General features: G+C 46.1%; 1 protein-coding gene and 2 long non-coding RNA genes across 3 annotated transcripts; 2 read left to right on the top strand and 1 right to left on the bottom strand.

The window, feature by feature from the left end:
* Window positions 1–105: 105 nt before the first annotated feature.
* VASH1 (vasohibin 1) lies at window positions 106–12,640 on the bottom strand. Its single transcript, XM_074824804.1, has 7 exons — window positions 12,369–12,640; window positions 7,248–7,336; window positions 6,095–6,151; window positions 4,951–5,025; window positions 3,548–3,929; window positions 3,038–3,150; window positions 106–2,435 (listed from the first exon to the last, which is right to left on the bottom strand). Exons 1-7 carry the CDS (start codon window positions 12,633–12,635, stop codon window positions 2,363–2,365), a joined length of 1,056 nt encoding a protein of 351 aa, XP_074680905.1. The 5' UTR covers window positions 12,636–12,640; the 3' UTR covers window positions 106–2,362.
* Window positions 7,450–11,987, top strand: LOC141923498 (uncharacterized). Its single transcript, XR_012623310.1, has 2 exons — window positions 7,450–7,797; window positions 10,663–11,987. It is a non-coding gene; the product is annotated as an uncharacterized LOC141923498 (long non-coding RNA).
* Window positions 12,641–18,623: 5,983 nt separating the features above from the next.
* On the top strand, window positions 18,624–19,263 carry LOC141923494 (uncharacterized). The gene is made up of 2 exons (XR_012623309.1): window positions 18,624–18,661; window positions 19,067–19,263. It is a non-coding gene; the product is annotated as an uncharacterized LOC141923494 (long non-coding RNA).
* Window positions 19,264–23,415: the final 4,152 nt, after the last annotated feature.

Below are 23,415 nucleotides of genomic sequence, written 5' to 3'. Positions count from 1 at the left end.
GGTGAGAATGCATCCTAGTTTTATCTAAGGGGCTTTTATAATTTTTTTCTGGATTTCATCCACTTTAATAAAACCCGACATTCTGTCTCCCTTGCTGACTGCTGCTTGTATTTATCCTATGATTTACAGTGGCACCTGAACTTTTAGTCTGCTGCAAAGCAAACATTATGCAAAGGCAGTTTGTGGCTTCCAAGTGACCTGTGGTATTGACAGGTAACTGTGGTACCTTTACAGCTAACATCATCAATAGCATCCAGATGTTAATTATGTTAATTTACAGCCACACAAAATTGACCAGAGGACACATTCAGATGGGTGCTTGGCTTGCTACTGCTGTCTATTTCAAATTGTTGCATGTAGCTGGAGTGCAAAGGAAGGGACAGGTGTTGCACTGAACTGAGAAAACTGGCATCCTCTTCTGGATTAACCTTATCTTGGATCAGGAGCAAGTTCAGTGACCTCACCATGGACTGTCCTCCTGGTCATACAGCATAGCAGAAAAGTACAGACTACAAAGAGAGCTCTGAAGGACAGACTGCAGCGGTATGGATATAGCGCCTTGCAGGTTACATCACAGTTAAGGATGTACAGTTAGGAACCTGTAAGGCCTGAGTTCAGTCGCTTGTGGGTGGTGCTTCCAGGATTAACACTGCTTCAACTCGACAAAAGAGCTGATTTGTTTGGGGGTAAGAATCCCTTCTCTGCTACCAAAATAACACTGCTTATATGAGGGTGTGGCACAACAATACAGCAACATAAATTCTGGTAGAGCTAAGCTCCATCATGTTTCTAACAAGTTCACAAAAAAGAGTAAACCCAGTTCTAACAAAAATATGTAGTATTTCAGAAAGTTTAGCTCCTTTGTCAGTGCTGTGATAAAACAAGATTCAGTTTCTCTCAAGGATACTCCCACTCCCAACCCTCAGTTTTTGCATGGCCTAGATCTGTGCATCCAGAAGACTTCAAGGCCATGCTATTCTGACTTCTGGCAACCCCACTGTTTCCAGGCCCTAGGTCTCAGAGAGAGGTCTGACAACACTTCAGATTTCTGACAAGCGTTACACTGCTTAATCAGTAGCATAACACTCCCCTGAAAAGAAGTGTAGAAAGAGTCAAGGCTTTAGGGGACAGAAAGGCCCAGCCCAGCGCTTTGGGGAATGCTAGCATAAGTGGTGCTGTCAAATACTGCAGCTATTCGAAAAGCCAGAAAACAAGCACAGCTCTAGGACTGGGGTGGGGAACTACTTTCAGGAGGCTCCAGACTGAGCTGTCAGGAAAGCTGTTGCAACTTCCTTGAGCAGGGCTTCCCACCAGCAGGTGTCTGTAACTCTAGCACTAACACCACAGTGAGGGAAGGAGCAAGACCCTTGTGGAAAGGAAAATTGCTTGTAAAACCTGTTCACATCATTAAATCCTTCTTTAACTATTTACTCTTCAAATTGTACCTCAGTGACTGAAGTGCCTTCTGAAAGCTTTCACAGTAGCACTCACTAGAAGTTAATAGAGAGAAGGCTGATGAAGAGATGACTCTAAGTTCAGGCTTCCCACCAGCCCCTGCCTGCCCCCACCTCCACTGCTGGGACGATTGAGGTCTCTGTGCCTGTTTTCATGTGGCAATGGCATAGGCATATCCTGACCCACTCGACCACAAAAGGACTTAGAGCAACAGCTCACCAGCATTGCAGTGGGTAAAGAGGACTATCATCCCACTGTCTACCCCCTAAGAAACAATGAAATGCTTTGAAATAGGTAGGACTAAACACACAAGATGTGGTTTCTCCAATGAGTGGCCTTTGTATGATTGATAAATCAGGAGGCTGAGCAAATTCAGCCCTGTCTCTCACAGAAGCAATGCTGAACAAAGTGTTCATAATGACAAAATTGAGTTTTTGCACAAGATGTGGGTGCCATCCCATTCCAGCAGCACTTCTTCCTCAGCCCTGCAGGCCTTGCATGGGCTGAAGCCTTCTGTGCAGACAGGGAAGAAGTACTGTCAACAAGATGCTTCATCTACTTGCTGCTAACACAAAAAAAATTGATAGCAGGTCTGCTGACCCCACTCACTTCATATTCTTCCTGCAGCAAACTCCCACCAACGTACAGATCTTTTTAAATTTTTTTTAAAAAATACTTGTTTCAGTGAATTAAGATGGACACCTTTCCCAGAAACAGGCAGGTGAATCCTCTGGGACCCATGGGATCCAGCTCTGGGACTGGCCCACTAGGAAGTACCTGGAAGATCAGCACTCTGTTCCGCTCCTGCTCCCCTGTCCCCTTTGTCAGAATCACTGCAGGTGGATCCAGGTCCCAATTGTGGCCAGAAAGAAGTCTGTGGAGCCAGGCACACAAGGTACAGCTCTCTTCACACCCGGATCTGGTACCCATTGAGGTCTGGCATGGCTTTGGAATCGGCAGGCTTTTTCTCACCAGATGGCCTGTGAGCAAAGAGGGTAAGAACTAGTCAGGAACTGTTTTTTCACTCAGGAGGGGCTGTACATAGAGATGGCAGCAAAGGAAAAGGTACAGGAAAGCTTCAGACTTATCCTACACATCCTACACTATTGTGGGCAGGATTATTCTGCAACCTCCAGAAACTCTCCCAGTGATCTCCACAGAAGTGAATGCAGGTTAGGAGGAGTAAGAAGTCCATACTGGTACCCCAGATCAGTTTCAGGAAAACAATATCACTAACAGCAGTGTAATTTTTGGAATCTGTTTGGGGCACAGATCTGGGAGACACCAGCACTTGGACCCCTGTGTAAGGTTAAATACCAGCTACCAAGATCACTGTCTGAGCTGCCTTCCTCCTCCCTGCCAAAACAAAACAAACCCCAGCTGTCCCCCTACTCCCCCAGCAATGATAAACTCACAAAGACACAGACTAGGAAAGAATACTACTGCAGGTGAGAGAAGTATCCCCTGTTATAAAGAACCCCAGTAAGACATCAGAAGGATCCAAGACCAGACAGCAAGATGGGAGTCCATGAGTAAACCAGAGATGGTCTAGATAGGTCTCCTGCTCAGCAACCCTACTCACCGTCGGTCCCCACGGCTATTGCGCCGATGGGGGCTGGCCTGACCTCTTTGTGGGGAGGAGACATCTTTCTTTCTGTCCTTGGTGGGAGATGGTGGCCCAGTTCCTTTGCCAATCTGCCAGAAAAATTAAAGTAAGAGCAACATGAGCAGAAAAGAAGTATGAGTAGTAACCAGAAAACACAAAGCCTAACCATGATTAATTATATGGGAGTAAAAGACAAAAAGGCAAGGCAAGTGCATCAAAAATGCAAAAGCCAGAAAAACAAGCTACAGTGATAGCTATGGCTCCAAGGACTGTATACAGTCCAAGCTCATCACAACTGCAGTACTGCACGAGCATCCATTAGGGGACCAGCCTGTACACAAAGGAAAAGAGCCCCCAGCCTCCAATTCACCCTCTAGTCCACCACCACCTAGGACAGGCTCCTGCCACTTCATTCCCCCAGCACACCATCAGCCAGGCAAGACAGCAGATGCAGCAGTGAACAACTACTCCATCCTTCCTAATTACCTTCAGCCTCATATCACGGGCATGTCTCTCAAGTTCTTTGCGGAAGTCTTCCCGGGTTAACTTGTCTAGATCCAGGATGGAGTGCTTCCACTCAATCTGCTCCACACTGTGTGGGTCATGGGACACACAGTGGCCCAGCTTCACCTTTTTGAGAGTGTGCCAGCAGCGGCGATATGCCTCCTCAAAGTCAAAGATGAGTTCGCTCAGTGTGCGGAAGACGGGTGCTTTGTACATGAGCTCCTCACGTCGGCTGATGCCCAGTGCCCCATAGCGGCCTCCAAAGTTCACCCCCAGCACAATGTGTCGGAAGTAGTTCCCTGAGAAGTGGGTTTTGAAGCTGATGGGGAAACGGTCCAGCGTGGTCATGTTGTTGGTGAGGTAACTGACAGCAGACACTATTCAGGAAACAACCAGTGATACCATTTTCTTGACAAGATCCTTCCTGCTCCAAACCCTCCCAGCCTGCTCAGGAGATTCACCACTGATTCAGGCATCCCATAGGCAAGATTTTTCTCCAGGTCAAGAGTCTAGCTCATTGCAAGCTGCCCTACTTTATTCTGGGTCATGGGGAAACCAGACTTGGCCTCTTCAATAAGACAGTCAACAAAGGTAAGTTAATTTTGAAGCAGTTTTGTGATGCAGAAGTTGCAATGTTAACACGTCAAGTGTGCTGTATTCCATAGTGCCCAAACTGTTAACACTGTAGCATTATTCCTCACTTTGTTTTACTAGCTACTATTTCACACACAAAACTGAGGAACCTTCAGGACAAAATACTCATCAGACCGCCCTTCTGAACTTGCCATCTCTGCTCCTCCAGCTGGCTTTGCCAATGTGCATCAAGAATCTATAGCCTGAGTGACATAGTCTAAGCCTGGAAGATAGCTAGGAAAGATGTGTACTTAAAGACAACACGTGTCTAGAATTTAAAGGTATTGCCTAAGCTGGCAGGCGGTGTTAGTCATAATAGTAAAGTGACACACACCATGATTAGAAGTTGGGGAGGATCCCTAACTTACTTTAATGTAGAACACATGCAGCCAACATTGCAGTAAGGGAGCAGTGTTACCCACAAAGGACTTCCTGACCTAACTCTAGCTATATTTTGCCCCTCTTTAGATGTTCCTTAGAGCCTTCTTTTATCTTTTACTCACTTGTAGAGTTATCCAGAGCAGCACCACCCTACTTAGGAAGGAGGAGCAAGAACTAGTTCTAGTATTTCAGAGAATTGCTTGAATTTGGATTTTATTGGTGGGGTTTTATTGGTGGGAGAACTGGGGAGGGAAAACAGAGGGATATGGGGCTTGGTGACAATATTATCAGCAGCCTCAAAGCATCACAAGAGAGCAGAGGAGAAAACACAAGGATGGGCAGACATGCACAATTCCAAGAGGAAAGGATACATTCCCAGGATCACAGCTTCCAGGCATTTTATTGGCAGGGCCTCTTTGGTCATTTCTTTGGCCAGGTCCATCAGCCTGCAGAGTGGGACAAGGGAAAGACAAGGACAGTTAGAGGGCTTGTGCTATGCAAGACAGCCAGTTCAGCCCTTCTGCACTATATAGGTAAGGTAGGTTTCAGGAGAGAAGGTGACCCACTGAGGACACAGAACAGAAGAAAATATCTTCTTTAGGAAGATATTAAATCCAAACCAGGACTCTACCACGTGCTATCACTGCTTACAAGGAAATCCCTTCAGTGAGTTACCACAAAGCTGCCTACTAGGCCAATCTCTGTTCTCAGGGAGACCACAGCACTTGGCTCAGGGAGTTCTGGATGGACACCAGTGTGACCAAAAGCAGAAGCCTCAAAGGACCAGGAGTCAGCAATGTTTGCCTCACAAGGTTCAAGGACAGTGAAGCCCTCTTCTGTGGCATCAAGCCTACTCTCCGTTCAGCAAATACTGTGGAGGAAACATTGCACTGATTACAACACAGGATATTTGGAGTCATGTAAGTCTATGGACTAGACCAATAAGAAGCCAGTCTTGGGAGACTCTCAATATGCTGGCAAGAGAGTCAATGAACATCAGGTGCTTTTCTCCAGGAACTTATGGGGCACAGCTCTTCCCAAAATCTGCAGTCAGAAGAATCCCCCTTCTCCTTCAAAGTATGAGACACCAAAAGCTCAGTGAGCCTATATTTTGCAAAGGTACTCACAGGAGCTATGAAGTTAGACCTGTAAAGATACTTGGCTTTTACAAAGCTTGTTTAGGGCAGGACCTAATTCCAGAATCCACCAGGAGTTCATATTCCAATTGGAAGAAGGCAGAATGTGCACATCTTTGAAATACATTATTTTACTGGATTTACTGATTCGTGACAACAAAACCTACTCTTGTCCTTGAGAAAGGCCAGATGCAGCTCTGCCCAGCCATGCCCAGGCAACAGACAATAAAGTCACCTTAAGTAAGATGAAGCTGCAGTACTGAAAGACCTGAGTACCACACAGACCTTGGCCAGGGGACGGAAGAAAAAGCCGTGGGTATAGCAAGGCCCCAACATCTTAAAGCAAGGATTCAATGCTGTAGGAGCTGCCAGCACTTACCCAGTCAGAGGTCTGCTCTTCTTAATCTCAAAGAATTGTGTCCCAGTGTGATTGTACCTGGAGGCAAGAAGTTAAGGGCTTGGCAGCTTGGAAAGTAGTTTGAAGAAGAACTTTCATGTTACTTACAATTCTCACAGCAAAGTCATGATCCCACAAATCACGATCCCAGCAACGCAAGAAAATCCCCACCTCCCTCTCCTGCCTTTCTTCTGTTTATAATCCCACCTTACTTACACTGTATTTCCTTCTTGTTAATTTTTCTCCTCCCCACACACAGGTTTCCAGTCCATTTTCCAAAGGTCCATGCTGACAGCACATGCTCTTCTCAGCTTTCCAGTTACCAGGGCAAAACAAAGTTTGATAGATCTGTGCCTGCTCTGGTCTGCACAGAATGCACGGAGCACTGAAACATTCATGGTACCTTATTCTAAGACTGACCGGGACTCATTCCCGAGCACAACCACCTTAGAAGGGTGAGAGGTGCCAAAAGGTCTGCATTCTTACCTTGTTTTAGGGCTGAAGCCAGAGCTAGCTCTGTATCTCTTCAGTGAGATTAGACTGCTTGCATGGCATGTACCTGCTGTCCAGCACAACAGGGATGGAGAAATCTCATTCCCAGGACACAGTCACACAGGAAGCTCTTGATATAAAGAGGCAGGATACCACAGCTGCACAAAAACAGGGTGGCTGACTGTCCCTTAGGCAGCTACAGAGAAGAGTATTCAAGTAGGATGACCTGAGAGGCAGTTTTCTCACCACCACAGCTCACCCATGCCTTAACAGTGAGGTGACACAGTTTGTAGTCCATCTGAGAGCCAGCTGTCAGGATCTCAGATATGCATGTTTTTAATGAAATGGCACTGTAAAGCCACTGATCTAGAAAGGTTGGTAGTGGGGAAAGGCCCTTGACAACATGCCCTTTTGTTACATGGAGTGAACAAGATCAGAAGGTAACTTGGGCAGAAAATAAAAGAAACAGAGCAGCATAACAAACCAACATCCCAAGTCCAGCTTCCTGTTTTCAGGGAGCAAGTTTCTGTTCCCTTCCAGCTACAACAGAATGATCTTTTGTATTCTTCACAGGGAAAGAGCGTCCCCTTGCTCCCTCTTCCTTGGTTATCACACCAGGGACTAAAGTCACAGTAAAGGATACTGAAGCTCCCTGATATAGCGCTGTACAGCTTCCAGGCGCTCAGGGATGGGGGTGGACGGCTGGAACGCAGGCACACTTGGTATGGGAATCTGAAATGAGGAGCAGAACATAAAGCACTGCTTGAAAACCTCTCCAGCTTCTTGCTGAACTCAGTAGCACATAGCTACAGGGAGCATGTTCCTCTGAAACCAGCACCTTTTTGCTTCCCAAAGTGACCACACCAGGAATATTTCTCTGTTCCCACACCGACAACTGGGAAGAGATTCAGACCACAGAGCTGCAAGAGAAACTGTGTGAAAGGGTCCTGCATTTAGGCATCATTACATTGGAAGAATTAGATAAAATTAACTGACAAGGCAAGATGCAAGACAGAAAAGCTATCACCCGAGGGAGCTTGGCCTCATTTGAGTATGCAACTGGAAGGCACAAAACAAAAATAAGAGAAGGAAAGAGGCAAAAATGGAGAATGAGTTTCCCCAAAACTACCGAAGCATGGAACAGTCCTGTAAGAAAGGGTGTGAAGGTTCCTCGCTGCCTCCTGGAATTTCAGGTGAGTTGGCACTGACTAGGATATAGGCTTGACAGCATCATGACTGCCCCCCCTCCAGTGTCTGCTGTCCCATTCTGAGGCCTCGGCCTTACAGGTCCAGTCAGATTTTCCTCACCATTTGTTCCATGGGGGATAACTGCAGCCTTGTCAGCAGCTGAGAAAACGTGTCTAGGGAAAGAGAAGGGTCCTGTCCACAGGACAAATGTAATGGAGAAGACACAAATTAGTGTGACTGACAGGCTTGGAGAAACAGCCCAGCATTCTCCCTCTGAAGAATAGCTCATGCCTCACACACACCCCTCTGGTACCAGACTGCAGCTTTTCACAGCAGTTTGGTTTTTAGCATTTCAGTTCTTCCTCAGACTTCCCCCAGAGCTGGGCTATCCCCAGCTAAGAAAGAGTGAGTCAGAACCAGATCTTCCCTTGGGCCTTCCACTCCGCTGTGCACAACTGCCTCTGCTGGCCATGGTTTTGTAGCCAGCAATGCTGCTTTGGCACTCATCACCCTCCATGTGTATTTCTGTGGCCACTCATTTCCATACCTCCTCCTTCTGCCCTGGGTTGGCACAAGTGACTGGTGAACCAAGTCAGGCACCTGAACCAGCTGAAAGCTGAGCCAGCAAGCATGGGTAGTTTTCAGTCAGATCAGTTCCCTGTCCTGGTTTGCCACATGGTTGCACTCTGCTTGTGCCCACACAGCACAGGGGCCAGAGACTGCTTAACCTTGAGAGATGGGCTGTTGGTGCCTCTGGAAACCATAATCTGTAAATGTTTCTCAGTCTAGCTCCAAACACTATCAGCAAGTAAACACTGAGCTAAACAAGTCTCTATCCATTTTTTCTCCCATGTTTTGATCTTTCTTTTCTTTTTGAAAACTAACTACCACCATTTGGCCACTGGTACCCATTTTTCTACCACCTCTTGGAGGTGCCAGTTGCCATGTCCAGTGCCTCATTTCTGTACCCTGCATGGAACAAGCAGAGACACGGGCTGGCTCACTTGCAGGAGATGGCACAGGAATGGCAGGAGCAGATGTGAAACTGGGTTTGTTCAGCCACAGCAGGAGCAGGGAAGGCTCCAGAGAGTGGCACAGGGATGGAGCCGTCTCTGGAACCGCACAAGCTGAGTCAGTTTGGATGCTGTGAGCTGACACACTGAGTCACAGGAAATCATTTTCAGGCAGAAACAATGAAAGAGGTAACAACCAGGACAGGCTGACTATTTAACTTTGTTTCATTTCTTCAGAATAGAGACTTGCATGCTTTTTGAGTGGAGACAGACGATTAAGTGCATGCTGACAGCACAGGTTAATGATTCTGGGTAGTTACTCCTCCCTTTACTAGTACAGACCCCCAGATCCCCTTATCCTCAAAGGACTGTGCAACACTGAGACAGTGTAATGGCACCCAGTTCAGCAGGGGACTAGTTAATGCAAAGAGCCTCCTGCACCTCAAGTGATTAAACTGATGAAAGTACAGCATGCTCTCTCTCTCTCAGATCTGGGCCTGCAGCCCAGACTGGGCTACAGTTTCTTTTGCATCAGGTCTATAGCATTTTAATGGGGCAATAGAAGTAGGAGGAGAGGAAAAAGGTCTCCATCCCTCAGTCCCACACTGACAGCATAGGAGACCCTCATGCTTTGTTCTTACCCAGCATCATCCACTACACATCTCAGAAAGGCTATAAATACTAGGCAGTCTTCACAATCCTCCAGAAAGCAGAGAAGAATTTATTTGTGACAGAAAAGATAGGAAATCAGATCTATTCTGCTTTCCCTTTAGTTATTCTGAAAGCTGGAGAGAGATCTAGGAAGAGAGCCCAGATTTCCCAGAGCACATACCTCTGCCAGGCTTAACAGACTGAACATGTCCTTGGTCCCTCATCACTTGTGGAGGGGTTGCATCACCCCACTCCTAGATTCATGTACCCCAGCAGGCTGGCTACATGCATGGGATTGGGACTCTGCTTTTAGAAAGGGGATCCTGAGAACAACAGAGATTTTCAGGTACTGAGTGGGCCATGCTGTGCGTGACACAAGGCAGATGGGAGTGAGGCACAGACAAAGCTCCACTGTTACCCGTATCACAGAAGTGCTTTCTGGCCAGCCTAGTTTAGCAACAGTTTGGTTTATGGTGCTTATATGTATCCAAGCACCTCCCTAATCTTTCTTTTGCAAGCAACATGGGAGCAATACCAATGCCAATTGTTAGCCTGTCTGAAGAAACTGGATTTTTCTCCCTCTCTCTCTTTATATGAGCCCATTAGATGCAACTCTTCCTGTCTTTGCCCTCGTAACCACCTCATTTAAAATCCATCATTTCTTAATGAGGCAAGCACACATCACTTTGTATTTCCAGTGTGCACCCATCTGATGGTCCCAGCAGCTTCAAACAAAGTAATACCCCACCCTGTTGCTAGAAAGGAAACAGCCTACGAGAGGGTGGCACTCTGAAGCCTAGCATGCATGGCCAATCAACTATGTCCTGCCACCCTGGCATGGCTCACTCAGTGCCCACTCACCCCAAATCTACTGGAAGGAAATGGAGGCCAGAGAAGATATCTGAGCATTAGCACCCCAGTGAAAGACACTGCCCCTGCAGCTGATCTGTGAACATATTTATAAAGTCTTATTCACTGCCTCCCTGCAGTCATCGTTTTACGGTATTAAGTTTAGTTTATGGACAACTCTTTTGAGAGTTATTTCCCCCAACACAGGCCAAAAATTTCAGAGTAGGCAAGCCAGTGTCCAATTCCCAACACCTAAGAAGGCCTATTCATCCTCCAGCACATGGAGAGTACCTGGCTTTTCAAAGAGCTAGCCCTGCAGGGTATACTCATTGCCCTAATTCTCATCTGTTGCATCAGCCATTTGAAGAAACATGATGGTGTGGAGACGGATGGTGATATAAGCAGCCCTCAGAGATGAAAACACATTCCTAAAGGGGAAAAGGAGCTACGGAAACAGAGCCCATCCATCCGTGCTCCTTCCTGCATTCCAGCATCCTCTCAGCTGTATGCCTGGTGAGTTTGGGAATGGGATCTCAGATTGCAGATGACAGAATAGAGTTTATAGATCTGGTTCCCAGGGGTGCTAGCAGACACCAAAAAAAAGAATGGATAGCCCAATTTCACCTGTTATTGCAAGAGCTCATACCACGTGTGTCCCCTAACTGTAACCCTCTGGCACCAAGACTATAAAGTGAGAACAGTGGAAGTACTTCACATTAAGACCAAACCCAGAGACTGAACAACTGTATTTCCCTCCCTTCATGCACTGGACTCTTGTTTAACTTCTTCCTTCCATTTCCCTCACCTCTCCTGCCCAAATCAGGCCCTTTTGGTCAGGAACTTAAGTAGTGTGTGTTCTGATTGATCTGAAACATGTTTTCAGCCTTCACCCAGGCTTGGGACAAAGTCAGAAAAGAGGAAGGAAATCTTTAAAGGAAGGAAAAGTCTAACGGGGTTAGAATAGGGACTGTAATCAGGATTCAAGATTTGTTCTGGTTGCTGCCACAGATGCCTGTAACTCTTCACTGCACAAAGGATGTTACATCACATGCTCCTCCAGAGTTCGTCGTGGAAACCAGTACAGATTGCCTGTGCACTATACAATAGCATGTTCTTGCATACTTCAAATTAACCTTCCCAAGGAGGTAAGTCCTTGCTAAAAAAGTCTGAGCAGAAAAAACTTCATCTTTTTGTATGTGAATTTCTTCTGTTGGCGTGATGGGAATACTCTCATAACCCCCCAGTGGAGTGACACACCAAATGTTTGCTATGTCTTTTGTTCACAGGATGCCAATGAACGGGGGAGATTTTCCTCCGGCTGAGGTGCAGCACAGATAGCAACAATCACAAGAATTCACATGGAAGTATTTCAGTATGGCACAGGGACACAAGGTTAAGTGAAACGATCACGGGTTCCTCTTTTCATAGAGTTCTCTGCATCAAGGCCAGGAACGCACTTGTAAATCACATCTGACACTACACCAGCAACAAGCTCTGTAAGCGTTCGCTAACTCCTCTTACAACTCTTTTGCATCAAGAGTCTCTTTTCTGACAGACATGGTTCTGTGCAAGAATGTCTTTTTCTGGGGAGGCTGTACCCAAATCTAATTTCTCCTGGTTCAGAGCCTCACCCCTGCCTGTCTCACTTGCGCTCCCACCTCAAGTATTCGGACTCTTCTAAATCCGACCCTCCTCATCTTTTCATCGTTTATCCAGTCTTCCTCTTTAGGGCAATCCCTCTCCCTCCCAGGGGGCTCGCACATTAGCCATCTGAAGCCTGTTTTCCAGCAAGGCCTCAGAAGAAGAGGGTGCTGCCGGCGCCCCAGGGCCGGGCAGAGCCCCGCAGAACCCTCCCGCACTCCGAGCCAGAGCGTGGCTCTGCTTCCCGCAGGAGCGGCGCAGGGGCCCTTTTCCCAGGGGCTGGCCCCCGAGCTGGGGCGAGCGGACGCTCCCAGCAGGTCGCCACCGTTTCCCCCCTTCCCTTCTGCGCCCCGTGGGGGTCGGCCCGGCCCCTCCCGCCGCGCCGCACCAGCCCCGGGCGGGGGGGGGGGGTAAGTCCTCACCTTGGGCAGGTCGGCGGCGCCCCGGATCCTCTGCGCCACCCGCTCCCCCTCGGGGTGGATCCTGCCCACATGCCGCCACATCCGCTCCCAGGTGGGCTCGTCCACGGGCAGCCCGCCGCGGTTGACGAAGAAGGGGACGCCGCCGTCGCGGAGATCCTCCTCGCCCTCCTCCTCCTGCTGCTCCTCGTCCCGCGGCGCCGCCGCCGCCTCGCCGGACGGGGGGTGCCTGGCGGCGGCCGCGGCCCCGCCGCCCCCCGGCATCGGCATCGCCGCCGCCCACGCTCAACGCCCGCCGCCCGCCGCCGGGCCGCCGGGGGCCGCGCCCCGCATGGCCGGCGCACCGGGCACGGGGCGTCCCGCCCCCGCCTCGCCCCCCGGAGAGATCAAGGCGGAGGGCTCTGGGGGGAGCAAGCCGGGCAGGGCGGCGCCGGGTGCCGCATCAGGCCGCCGCGGCGGCGGGGGGGGGGAAGGCGGCGCCGGCGGCCCAACCGCCCGCGGCAGTGACGGCGGGCACCGCGCGGGGCGGGCCTGCCGCCGGGGCGCCCCCGCCGCGCCGCCTCCCGTGCGCTCCGCGGGGCGGGGGGCCGGGCGGGGACAGCCGCCTCCCCGGCCGATGCTGCATGCGGGGTAACAAAGCCCCCGCGCGGGGCGGGGCGGGGCGGCGCGGGGCCGGGCTGGGCCGGGCGCCGCACCCCTCCGCTCCGCGCTGGGCCGAGCTGCGCGGGGTCTCGCAGGCCGTGGGTGGCGGCGGGCACCCACCGCCGTCCCGGAGCTGGCCGGCCGCTGGCGGGGGCCGGGGCGTGCGGCTGCCCGCGGGCGATAGGAGCGGGAGGCGGCTGCGGCCGCGCGATAAGGGGGGCGGGGCGGGGCCACGCCACGAAGCGACCGTTTAACGGTCGCCGCGAGGGGCAGCTCGCGGTCTGCGCTGGGGAGTTGGGGAGTGAGGGAGAAGGGGGAGCGGGGCGGGGGGGCCCGGGGAGGTGGCGCCGCTGGAAGTGGGGGCAGGTTTCCATGGGGAGGTTGCGTTGAGGAACAGGAGAGCTGGGATAAAATTGCCAGGTAGGAAGCAGTGAGCGACGGAGAAGGTATTTGGGGTGCTCCTGACTTACCAAGTGGCACGAGGGGATCGTGAAGGATGGACTTTCCCCAGGTGGGAACGGCATTGCTGATCTCGGGGAGGGGCCCAGCAGGACTCTTCTGCCTGGAAAGAGACAAAATCCACCTTTGTTGTAAGGTCTGGAGATGCACCACAAGTGACATACCGGGTGTGTTGCTCTGGCTTTGTGGTCTGGTTCTCTATCTCAGCCCTGCTGTGGTGCTGCAAAGCGCGCAGCTGCGATGTGAGGTTCTCCCCACGGTGCAGGAGGTGTGGAAGCCTGTTCTCCACTGGGTTCCCGGCACGATGGTTGCATCCTCATCCATAAGAGCAGGCTGTGTTTTGCCATGGACAGGACTGCTGCCTGTTTTCTTGCCACCCTGTAACATTAATCCATTTTGAAAGCACTAGTATAAGATAAAAATGTTCTGTAACTCAAGCACTGAGTAAAAGAAATGTGTACAAAGTAACAGGTCAGCTGTGGAGGAACCTTCTGAAGGGCATCTCAAATGCTGGCATTTAGCACTCCAAGCACTCCAAAGGGCTATACATCCTGGGGCTGGCTGCCATGGGATTTGATGGGTCCTGAGAACTGGGTATAACCTTTACAGAGTCTGGCAGAGGATTTCAGAGAGAAATGCCACATCTCTGGTAATGCCCTGTGGGCAGTTGTTCACATTTCTGAGAGCAAAATACTTGAACACAGCATCTCTGTTGAACTCAACATTGCCCAAATAGATGAAAGGTTGTTTCTTTTCAGGAAAAATAAGCTAAATGCATATCCCTGCTTCTTCCTTCAGCCTTCCAAACAAATCACCAGCATTGCTGCATGCAACCTGCTTTGGCTTCTGTGATAAAGTTAAGCATATGCTTCTTCACTGAGTAAGGATTTTCTATTGAATGGGGGACCTTGAGCAGCGCTGATTTATCGCTTCAACAAGGTTTCTAGTGTTTTTATGGTTGTCCTTGTCCTTTGCCTGTGAGCAAGTAGAGATTGGTAGAAGTTGACTCCTTTTATATATAAAGAGACAGCAAAGCCTGTGGCAGCAATCATTCTACAGCCCCGGAGTGGACACGCTTCGTAAGAATAGTTCATACCCCCCATGTCCTCAGTCCCTTCTTCCCCAGTGGCCACTCAACTTTGGTTGAGTGTCAGGTATATTTCCCGTAGCAGCACTGGGGAAAGGATGGTGTGCAAAGGCTTTAAATGCTGCTTTTAGAGCTGTATTGCCTCCCCTGTCTGAAACTGAGCACAGCTACCCGTCGAAGCGAGGATGCTGGTTTCAATTTTGAGCTCCAGCACTCATTCATGGCTGGTAATTCTCATTGCCTTCTATACCTCAGCTTTTCTACCTGTAAGGGGGAAATGCTAATACCCCTGACTTGTAGCCAGAGATTTTGTAAAGATTAGTTGGTGGTTTTGGCATGTTAAGAATTATTCCTAAAAATGAAAATAATGTGTTATAGTAGAAATGAAATACAATCCTTGTATCTTTAATGCCTTAAAATATATTCTCAAGTCTCAGTTGGAGAAAATGTAGCTGGTGATCACCATCAGGCCTCAAAATAAGGCTTGTCAGGGGATTTTTGTTTCAGTTTATACTAGTTAATTATTAGGCAATGTCCCTCCTTTCTGGCCATCACTTTAAGTAATTTGGCAGCAGCAGGGAATCAGTATTTTAAGGCAATAGCATAGCACTACACTTTGTTTAGGTGGGAAAGAACAGAGCATGGCCATGCCGAGTGAGCCAGTCCCTGCGGTGGGGACTGAACATAACTGAGGTGACAGCAGAGGACAGAGACTTCGCTGCCTCTTCTGCACAGCTAGTGTTTCCTTGTCTGCAAGTGTTGTTACCTGTGGCACAGGCTGTGTAATGGATGTTAAACACTGCCTCTGATTTCTGGCAGCAGATTATTGTGTCTAGGATGCCAAGGGACCAGAAGACCAATTTTTTTTTTTTTTTAATAGCAATATAAATCTTTTATTTACCTATGCTTTGTAGAGGAAGACTTTGCAGACACTGTGTGAATCACACCTGAGAATGGCTTAAACAGGTGAAGGTTTGTTAAGACAGAGTTAAGATTTGCTGTTAGTGAAAGAATGAATAACTTTGATAAAGGATTGAAATCAAGTCAGAACTTCTTTGAATAGGGAAGTTATTTCATAAGGTGTAAAATATCTGATAAAATTAAGCAAGTGGTGTAGAAAGCACTTGAAAAATAAATTCTCTCCTCTGCTCTTCTGGGTGAGCTGGGAGTTTTGTCTCTGTTGGAGGGGATCCAAAATTTGTTTCTGTAAACATGGATAATGAGTGATAGTGTTGACTTTCTGTTTTGTAATGTCTTGTACATTTTGATTAGTATTTCATTTTTTAATTTCTGCCAATCATTTGTTACTATGCTGTCATTTTGGTTTAAAAAAAAAATCTACAAAAGCACCAGTCTGTTCTTTAAGCAATGTCTTTGTGAACTTGCATAGGAGCAATTAAAACACTTACCAGAGATTTATACTTCTTGACAGCAATTTTAGGCCACTATTTCCATAGTTTCATTAACATACATTTTCTTAGTGTGAACTGGAACCCTTCATTTAAGATCTCAGTGGTCTTAAAGGTCTTTTCCAACCTAAATGAGTCTATGGTTCTAGATAACACTAAATGTTGCTTTGAGCATGGGATTGTGCTGTCTTTATCCATCTTGGCCTAACTCTTTGTGATCTAAGCTTCTCTGTGCCACTAACTTCCTTTTTTGTAACTGTTTTGGAGTGGGTTCCCTTTTCTGTATTCCTGAAAGAGCTAGTCAACCTCATGTGACAAATCAGCATCTTTCTGAATCTATTTCCCAGAGTTTATTTAGCTCCAAAGTGGTTATCAAAACCCACTGAATTTGCTTCAGTGTTTTTTACTTATTAATTCTATTTAATTCTCTGTGTGTTTGGAGTGCTTCTTTAAAAGGCAGCTGTAGTTTGTCTAAACTAAATTTCAGAACTTTGCAATTGAGTCATCCAGTGCCTCTGTATCACATTGGATAGCTTGCAACATACTTTGTGAGGGCCCTTCTCCTGAGAGCTGTATTCCTGTGTATCACAGGGTTCCTTTGCACCTGTAGGAAATCTGTAGGAAACTTCCTGCAGATTCGCATATTTTCATCCAGGCTTTACTCTACTGGTGGCAGTTATGAGAGGAGTTGAGGAGCTGAGGGCAGGAAGCAAAGTTTGCAGTAGCCTGACTGTGCTTGGGCCCTGCCGTATCTAGCCGAGTCCCACTGCAGAGAGGAATGGGCTGGGAGGGATGTCATGGTGGAGTCCAGGATGGCCTTGACCTGACGGGTTAGCAGAGCTGCTGTGTTCAGTGAAGGGTTGGGGAGGAAACCTGTATAGCTTTTAGCTGCAAATTCTCTATGACGTGAGATAATTTGGATTCACAGTACTTATGTTCGATGAACGTATTTCCATGAACCTTGATTTTGTGTGAAATAAGTGGGGAAGCTGAATTTGTTAACTCCAGAAGAAGAGAAGCCTGAGAGGGTACAGTCTTTAAATATACCTGAATAAAGTAATGTCTTACTCTTCTAGGGTATATAGGACAAGAAGTAATACATGTTTAAAATGTAATGAGAAAGATTCAGGTTATACATTAGAAAAAACTTTCCATAAAAACAGTGAAAGACTGGAAGAAATGGCCTCAGCAAAATACGGAGTTGGTATCATTGAAAAGTTTCAAGCATTGTTCATCAGCCATCAGTCATGAATTATTACAGTTGAACCCAATAATCTTAAGGGTCTTTTCCAACCTAACTGATTTTATAATTCTCTGATTTAGTTAGAGTTGATCCTGCTTTTGGGAGGAGGGGGAATGTTAAAATCCCTTAAAGCCCTTTCTTCTGTGCTTGAAAATCAGTGGCCTAATGTATTGACCACTGAAGGTGGGGAGAGCTTTTGATGATTTGAAAAGCTCTCTTGGTGAAGTAAGCTCAACTTGCTTCCATTAATGACCCTTGCTCATGCAGCCTCTTGACTTCCAGTTATGAGAGAAATACTATATATCAGGGTGGAAGATCAGAGCAGACTGGCTCAATGGAAGTTTTCTTCCTAATATCTTTTTTACACATTATGTAAACTACTTTTTTTAAAGTGTTTGGTGTTGCTTTCAGTTAAAGATAGAGGGTTGAAACTCAGGTTTTAAGTGGTGTTTTTTGTTTCTGTGGTGTTTCCTTACTGTGCTTAGTTTTTTCCAGTTGACAACTGTACTGCCTTTAGCCTGTTCATACAAATGTCTTTATGTGCGATGAAATTCTCTGCTGTGCAGGAAACCCTGATGAGATCAGTATACTACTGAGCAGTATGCATATGCTTCAGTAGATCTTTGCCCAGAGCAGGAATTCTACCTTTGCCCCTAATTCTGCTCTTGCCTTGGTTCTAATCAGGACTATCTCTGAAGATAACAGCAAAGCTTCTGTTATTTGATTGGAAAGCCGATGTAACCTTTAGTCTGTGTGGGAGATTGACAGGCATAGCAGTTCCAGAAGAGCCCTATTCTGCGGGCAGCTAAGAATTGCTTCATCAGAGACTGATATAGTGAGTCCACACATTTTCCTGTTTAGGTACAGTCATACTGATTACTTTTCCTGCGTAGGTCAGATCTAGGAGAGCAGAGATTAGATCCGATCAAGTTATCAAATGTCAGCAAATATTTGTGAAACTTTTGCATTTATCTTCCTTTATCATTGTCCTGTGGAGTTGTCACATAACCCAGCACATTGTGGCATGGCATTCTCCGTCCTGTCTGTCACATGGTTGATAAACCAGCCATTCATCATCCAACACGTGGAGATTCACACACTGGGACTCAAGAAGGCTGAAAGGTTAGGACTTGCTGGAACGAAGAGAGGACTATAGATGGTGATTGAAACTTTACAACTGGACTGTTTTATTTGGAGTTTCTAATTTGTCCTTAATAATAACAACTCTTCTTGATGAAAGGAACTTGCAGAGGGCTTGGGTGTGGAGTTTCAGGGTTGGGAAAGGAAGCACACAGCCCATCATCTTGCGTGCTTTGTGCCACCCCAGCTTAGAGGCAGGGTGTGAGACCAAAAGCTAGAGTTTTGGGTTGTGTGCAGAACTGGCATCTGAAGATTTATTCATCCAAATAGGAAACACAAAAAGCACCATGATACCTGGGTGACAAGTGAAAGATCTGTAAGTAGAAATGCTTTCCAAAGTTCAGCTATCTCTTTCAGACAAAGACCATAGACTGATATGGTTTCACATCAAACTTCAGTGAAAGGAAGTTGAACAGCTAACAGGTATAAAGTATTCTACTTAGCTGGGAAGGAAAAGGGACTTTGTTTTCAGAAGAGAGTGGAAAACTCCAGTTTTAGGAGTCACGAGTTACAGAGCTTTCTTCTGTATGAGTGCTGAACAGACATAGCTCAGTTAAACTTGAAGTTACACTAGCAAAAAAATTGTTGAACATAAATTGAAAATAAGTACTCCTGATTTTGAAGTTCATTATCTTCTCCAGTGAGCTTTTGGATAAAGCTGTAAGGTTCTTTTGTAATAAAATTCTTAATTTCCTTTCTGTCTATCTGATATTTTTTCTAGAGCTGGAGAGGAAACAGGCTCCTATCCCGTAAAACCTCTTTCCTGTTCTACACTGGTACAGAACAGACATTTCTGGAAGACTTAACAGGAACCAGAATATGAATACACCAACATGTAGAGTATTTATTTAGGTTTTTGGAAGAACTGCTTTCAAATGCCAACAATGCTTTATGTGAAATAAATAGAAATTTAAACATACATTTCTTGCATCCAAACAGGTGTGCTGACCTTGGGCTATAATGTGAATCTTTCTTATATGGGTCAGAGTGAGCATTCAATTACACGTAGAAAAGACGCTACTCCCAGGTCAGGTCAGGCCAGGCCAGAAGTTATATGGAGTCTTAGGTCCAATTCCCTGTGCCAAGTCTCTCCGTGCATGCAGTTTGAACTTAAGTCTGTCTTATCATTGACTCTGCAACCGTCAGTACATTCTGGAATTGGCACCTCTCCCTTTTGGTTTGATCAGAAAATCCTCCTTGAACCAAAGTAACCTTTCTTAGCAGAAATTTATTTTTCTTCAAGAAATATCAATAAACTGGCATTTTGCAAGAGCAAAGGTATTTCCCTAAGAAATTTTAAAATTATTTTCTCAGTCAAATTGGTCCTGAGCAGTTTTCTGTTCACAGCTTGGTCCTTAGTGTTTCCAGTTTTAACTTTGTCATTTAGCAGTAATAGATTTTTTTTTTTCTGAGGCCTGAGATGAAGTTATTGCAGCAAAGAAACTTTCAGGTGCTGCGTGGGTTTTAGAGATCTGTGTTGCATTCCCTGCTCTCTGGTACTCTGTTCTGTGAATGCTTCCCCAGTTTTCTTGTTTGTATGCCTGCAGCAACCTTGCAAAACATGAAAGTGCTACTCTTCTCATTCTGCAAATGGAGAAATGAGATAGAGAACTTAAGTGTGTGCTTTTACTGTAGGTGGAAAGACACCTGAGCAAGCTGTGTGATCACTGACCTTGAGCAGTACGCTTAGCCGAGTGAGCCAGTTAACTGGTTTAGAACCGCTTCTGTGCAATGGTACCTGAACATACCAGCGCTGACTCTTGTTCATACTGGCATAGCAGTGCTGTGCCACGTGCGGTTCCTGGCTTGGGAACCCGCAGCTCAGAGTGCTCTGCTTAGTTCTCTGCTGTGGGATGTAAACTTGTCCTGAATGACTTGTTCAAGACCACACAGGAAGACACTGGCAGAGCAGGGACATAATGTGAGTTTTCTCCCAAGCAGCAAGCCAACCTTCTTTAATTTTGTTTCTAGGCTACATAAATTTTAAGTGAACAAAAATTCTGTGCATCTGGAAAGAGCTGTTCAATATTTTTTGGAAAGTGGGTTAATTCCTATAACAAGATGGGTTTTGGAGACTGGAGAGAATTAGTTGGAATGGGATTAGTTATGCTAAGGAAACAGTTTGTTTTTCACACAGTGATCACACTTGCATCTTGCTTTTCTTTTTTGAAGTTAGAGTAGGAACTCATCGATCTGCCCTATTACATGATAGACTGAAAGGAATTGTTATCCATTGAGGAAGGTATTAGAATGATATTAATGAAAAGTTTCATTAAAAAATGGGTTTATCTCTATTAAGAAATGGTACATTCTTTTTGTCAGTGTTATTCTCCTGGTTCTTGATTCTGCCCCTCCCTGCACCACCCCCGTTACTAATTCATAGTCTTATTGTGCCAAATTTATTAACTAACAACAACGTGAAGATGGTGTTACTTTGAAGATGTGTTATTTTTCTGTGCTCTCTGCAGCGTGGAAGCATTTTCTTGTTTGCACAATGCATTGATCAGTAGTGTTCTATCCCACCTTTGAAAAGCACAGGAAGTGTGAGTAAATGGGAGTGTTAGCGGGTGCAGTGTGTTCCTGGTGCCAAAATCCTGCCTTTTGCCTTAGCAGTACCATCAACACTAAATGTAGAGAATAGCTGAAAAAATCCAAAGGCAATTTTTTAAATTGAGTTCCATTAAACTTTCTCATGAGAGGGGAACAATTCTCTAACTGAAAAGTGTAAAAGCTTTCGGAGAGAACAAAACTTTTTGAAAGTATTGTAGGAGTCTTTAACCAAGTAATAAGTGATAGAACAAGAGGTAATGGCCTCAAGTTGCGCCAGGGATAATGTTGGGTTGATGGTTGGACTGGATGATCTTCAAGGTCTTTTCCAACCTAGACAATTCTGTGATTCTGTGTGAGTCAGCAGCATTTCCTTCTCCAGACTGAGCCTCTACAAATTCTTGAATTAAACACTGCATAGGAAAAGGACCAGAGAGGGTGCACTGGTGTCCTAGTTTGCACTTCACTTGAGTTCAGGAGTGTTTGTGCACTTCCTCTTTGATAAAAAATACTGAGTTTTGAAGACCTAAATTTAACCAGGTTGATGCAGAGCCACAGAATTAACCATTCAAGCTGGAGATGCTCAGGGAAGGTGATTTATAAGTGGGACCTTTATTCTTGGCTTCTTTATAGAATCACAGAATCATCTAAGTTGGAAAAGACCTTGAAGATCACCTAGTCCAACCATTAACCTAACATTGACAGTTCTCAACTACACCATATCCCTCAGCGCTATGTCAACCCAACTCCTAAATACCTCCAGGGATGGGGACTCCACCACCTCCCTGGGCAGCCCATTCCAATGCCTAACAACTCGTTCTGTAAAGAAATGCTTCCTAATATCCAGTCTAAACCTTCCCTGGCGCAACTTGAGACCATTACCTCTTGTCCTATCGCTTGTTACTTGGTTAAAGAGGCTCATCCCCAGCTCTCTGCAACCTCCTTTCAGGTAGTTGTAGAGGGTGATGAGGTCTCCCCTCAGCCTCCTCTTCTCCTCTGTTTTTATTTTACCAATGTCTCAGTCTTTCCTCTTTGCTTCCTTCTCGTATATGTCTCCTTGCTTAGAGGAAAACTGGCACATTGGGATGCCAAGCAAGGACCAGAGAACAATGCACAGGAAGTACTCTGAAGAGAATCCCAGCCAAATTATGACAAATCCAGCCCTATCCTTAAAGAATTTTACAGTGCAGTTCTTCACTATTACCCTGGTTTGCTGAACCCTGCTAGTCTCCTAATAATGATACTTTTGCATTCACTAACACATGACATTTTCTCATAGGTATCATATTGAATGTACCTGATGCCTCTGTATGAAGTGCCATCTATTCATACAGAGGAGAGAATTTGTTACTGTAGATTTTGGAGGTAGGGGTGGGTTTACATGGAAGTTAAGGTGTAGTACAAAGAGCTGATTTTTTTTTAGCTGGCTGTGGACTATAAAGATAAGTTTTCCAAGGGAATATTTTATAAGGAATATGCTGCAGGGCTCAAGGCTCACACTCTGCGAGTATAATGGACTCTGTAGAGGCTTCAGGGGTGTTGCTTTCCACCCAAGTTGTTCACTTGGTTAGTGTTTGAAATTGAAACTAATTGGACAGTTAATAATTCTGGACCTATAAATATGGAGATAATATTTTTCACCCTCTCCAACTGGAAGTGGTGCTGAATCTCAGCCTCAGCTCCAAAACACCTTGACCTGTAAGTGTTTGAAAGGTAGATTTTTTTACTTCAGGCTTACAGAGAGGCAGTGTTTGTGAAAGCTTTGTGCCATATTTGATCATTTGTCTGTTTCTCCGTAGAGTGATTATTTACCGTTTTTCACCGGGTAAAAGTGTTACAGAGGTCGTAGGCATGAGTACAAAATGGGAGGAGTGACATCTAGTGGTTGATAATGAGAATGTGCATAATTAAATTTTTCTCCCTCAGGAGAGAAAAGTAACGCAATTCCTAATAAATGGCCTGGGATTCACTTAGAATTTATAAAACTTGAAATATAGAGACGTTTTCTGTGTGCTGTCAGCCTCTGGTGAGCAGTGACTTTCTTGCTTGGTGACGGATGCCAAGGAGTGAGTTTGATGTCTGATACCAAGGCCTGGTTACTCTCAACATGTTCTAATGTCTTCTGTTTTCCATTTCGTTGTTTGTTTGGTTGGTTTTAAGAATATTTTTACATGGCTATCCCTTTCCCACAACCAGGGTGACTTTAGTATCCTATGGTTTTATGATTTTATTTTTTGTTTTAGGGCATTAGAGGGAGGTCATCTCATGAATAGCTCAGTTGTGAGGAAAAATTATTTGAAAAGAAACTGATCCAGCAAAGATCAACCATTTTCTTATGTTGAGAACCTAACTTTCTCATTTATTGCTCTCAGTGTTAGAAGACTTGACACTGTTCACTGTTCACTTCCACTGGGAAGGATCTAGTCCTGGACTGGACTTCCATCATCCAGTCCAGGTCTCTGCTGGCTCAGGCAAACTTGTTGAATGGATTCTATCTAAGGGTACAGAGTGGGTTACACCTAT

Source organism: Strix aluco, chromosome 4, assembly GCF_031877795.1.
Source record: "Strix aluco isolate bStrAlu1 chromosome 4, bStrAlu1.hap1, whole genome shotgun sequence".
NCBI classification, from domain to species: domain Eukaryota; kingdom Metazoa; phylum Chordata; class Aves; order Strigiformes; family Strigidae; genus Strix; species Strix aluco.
The sequence above is the reverse complement of the archived record's forward strand: the minus strand, read 5'-3'. Positions and strand labels throughout refer to the sequence as shown.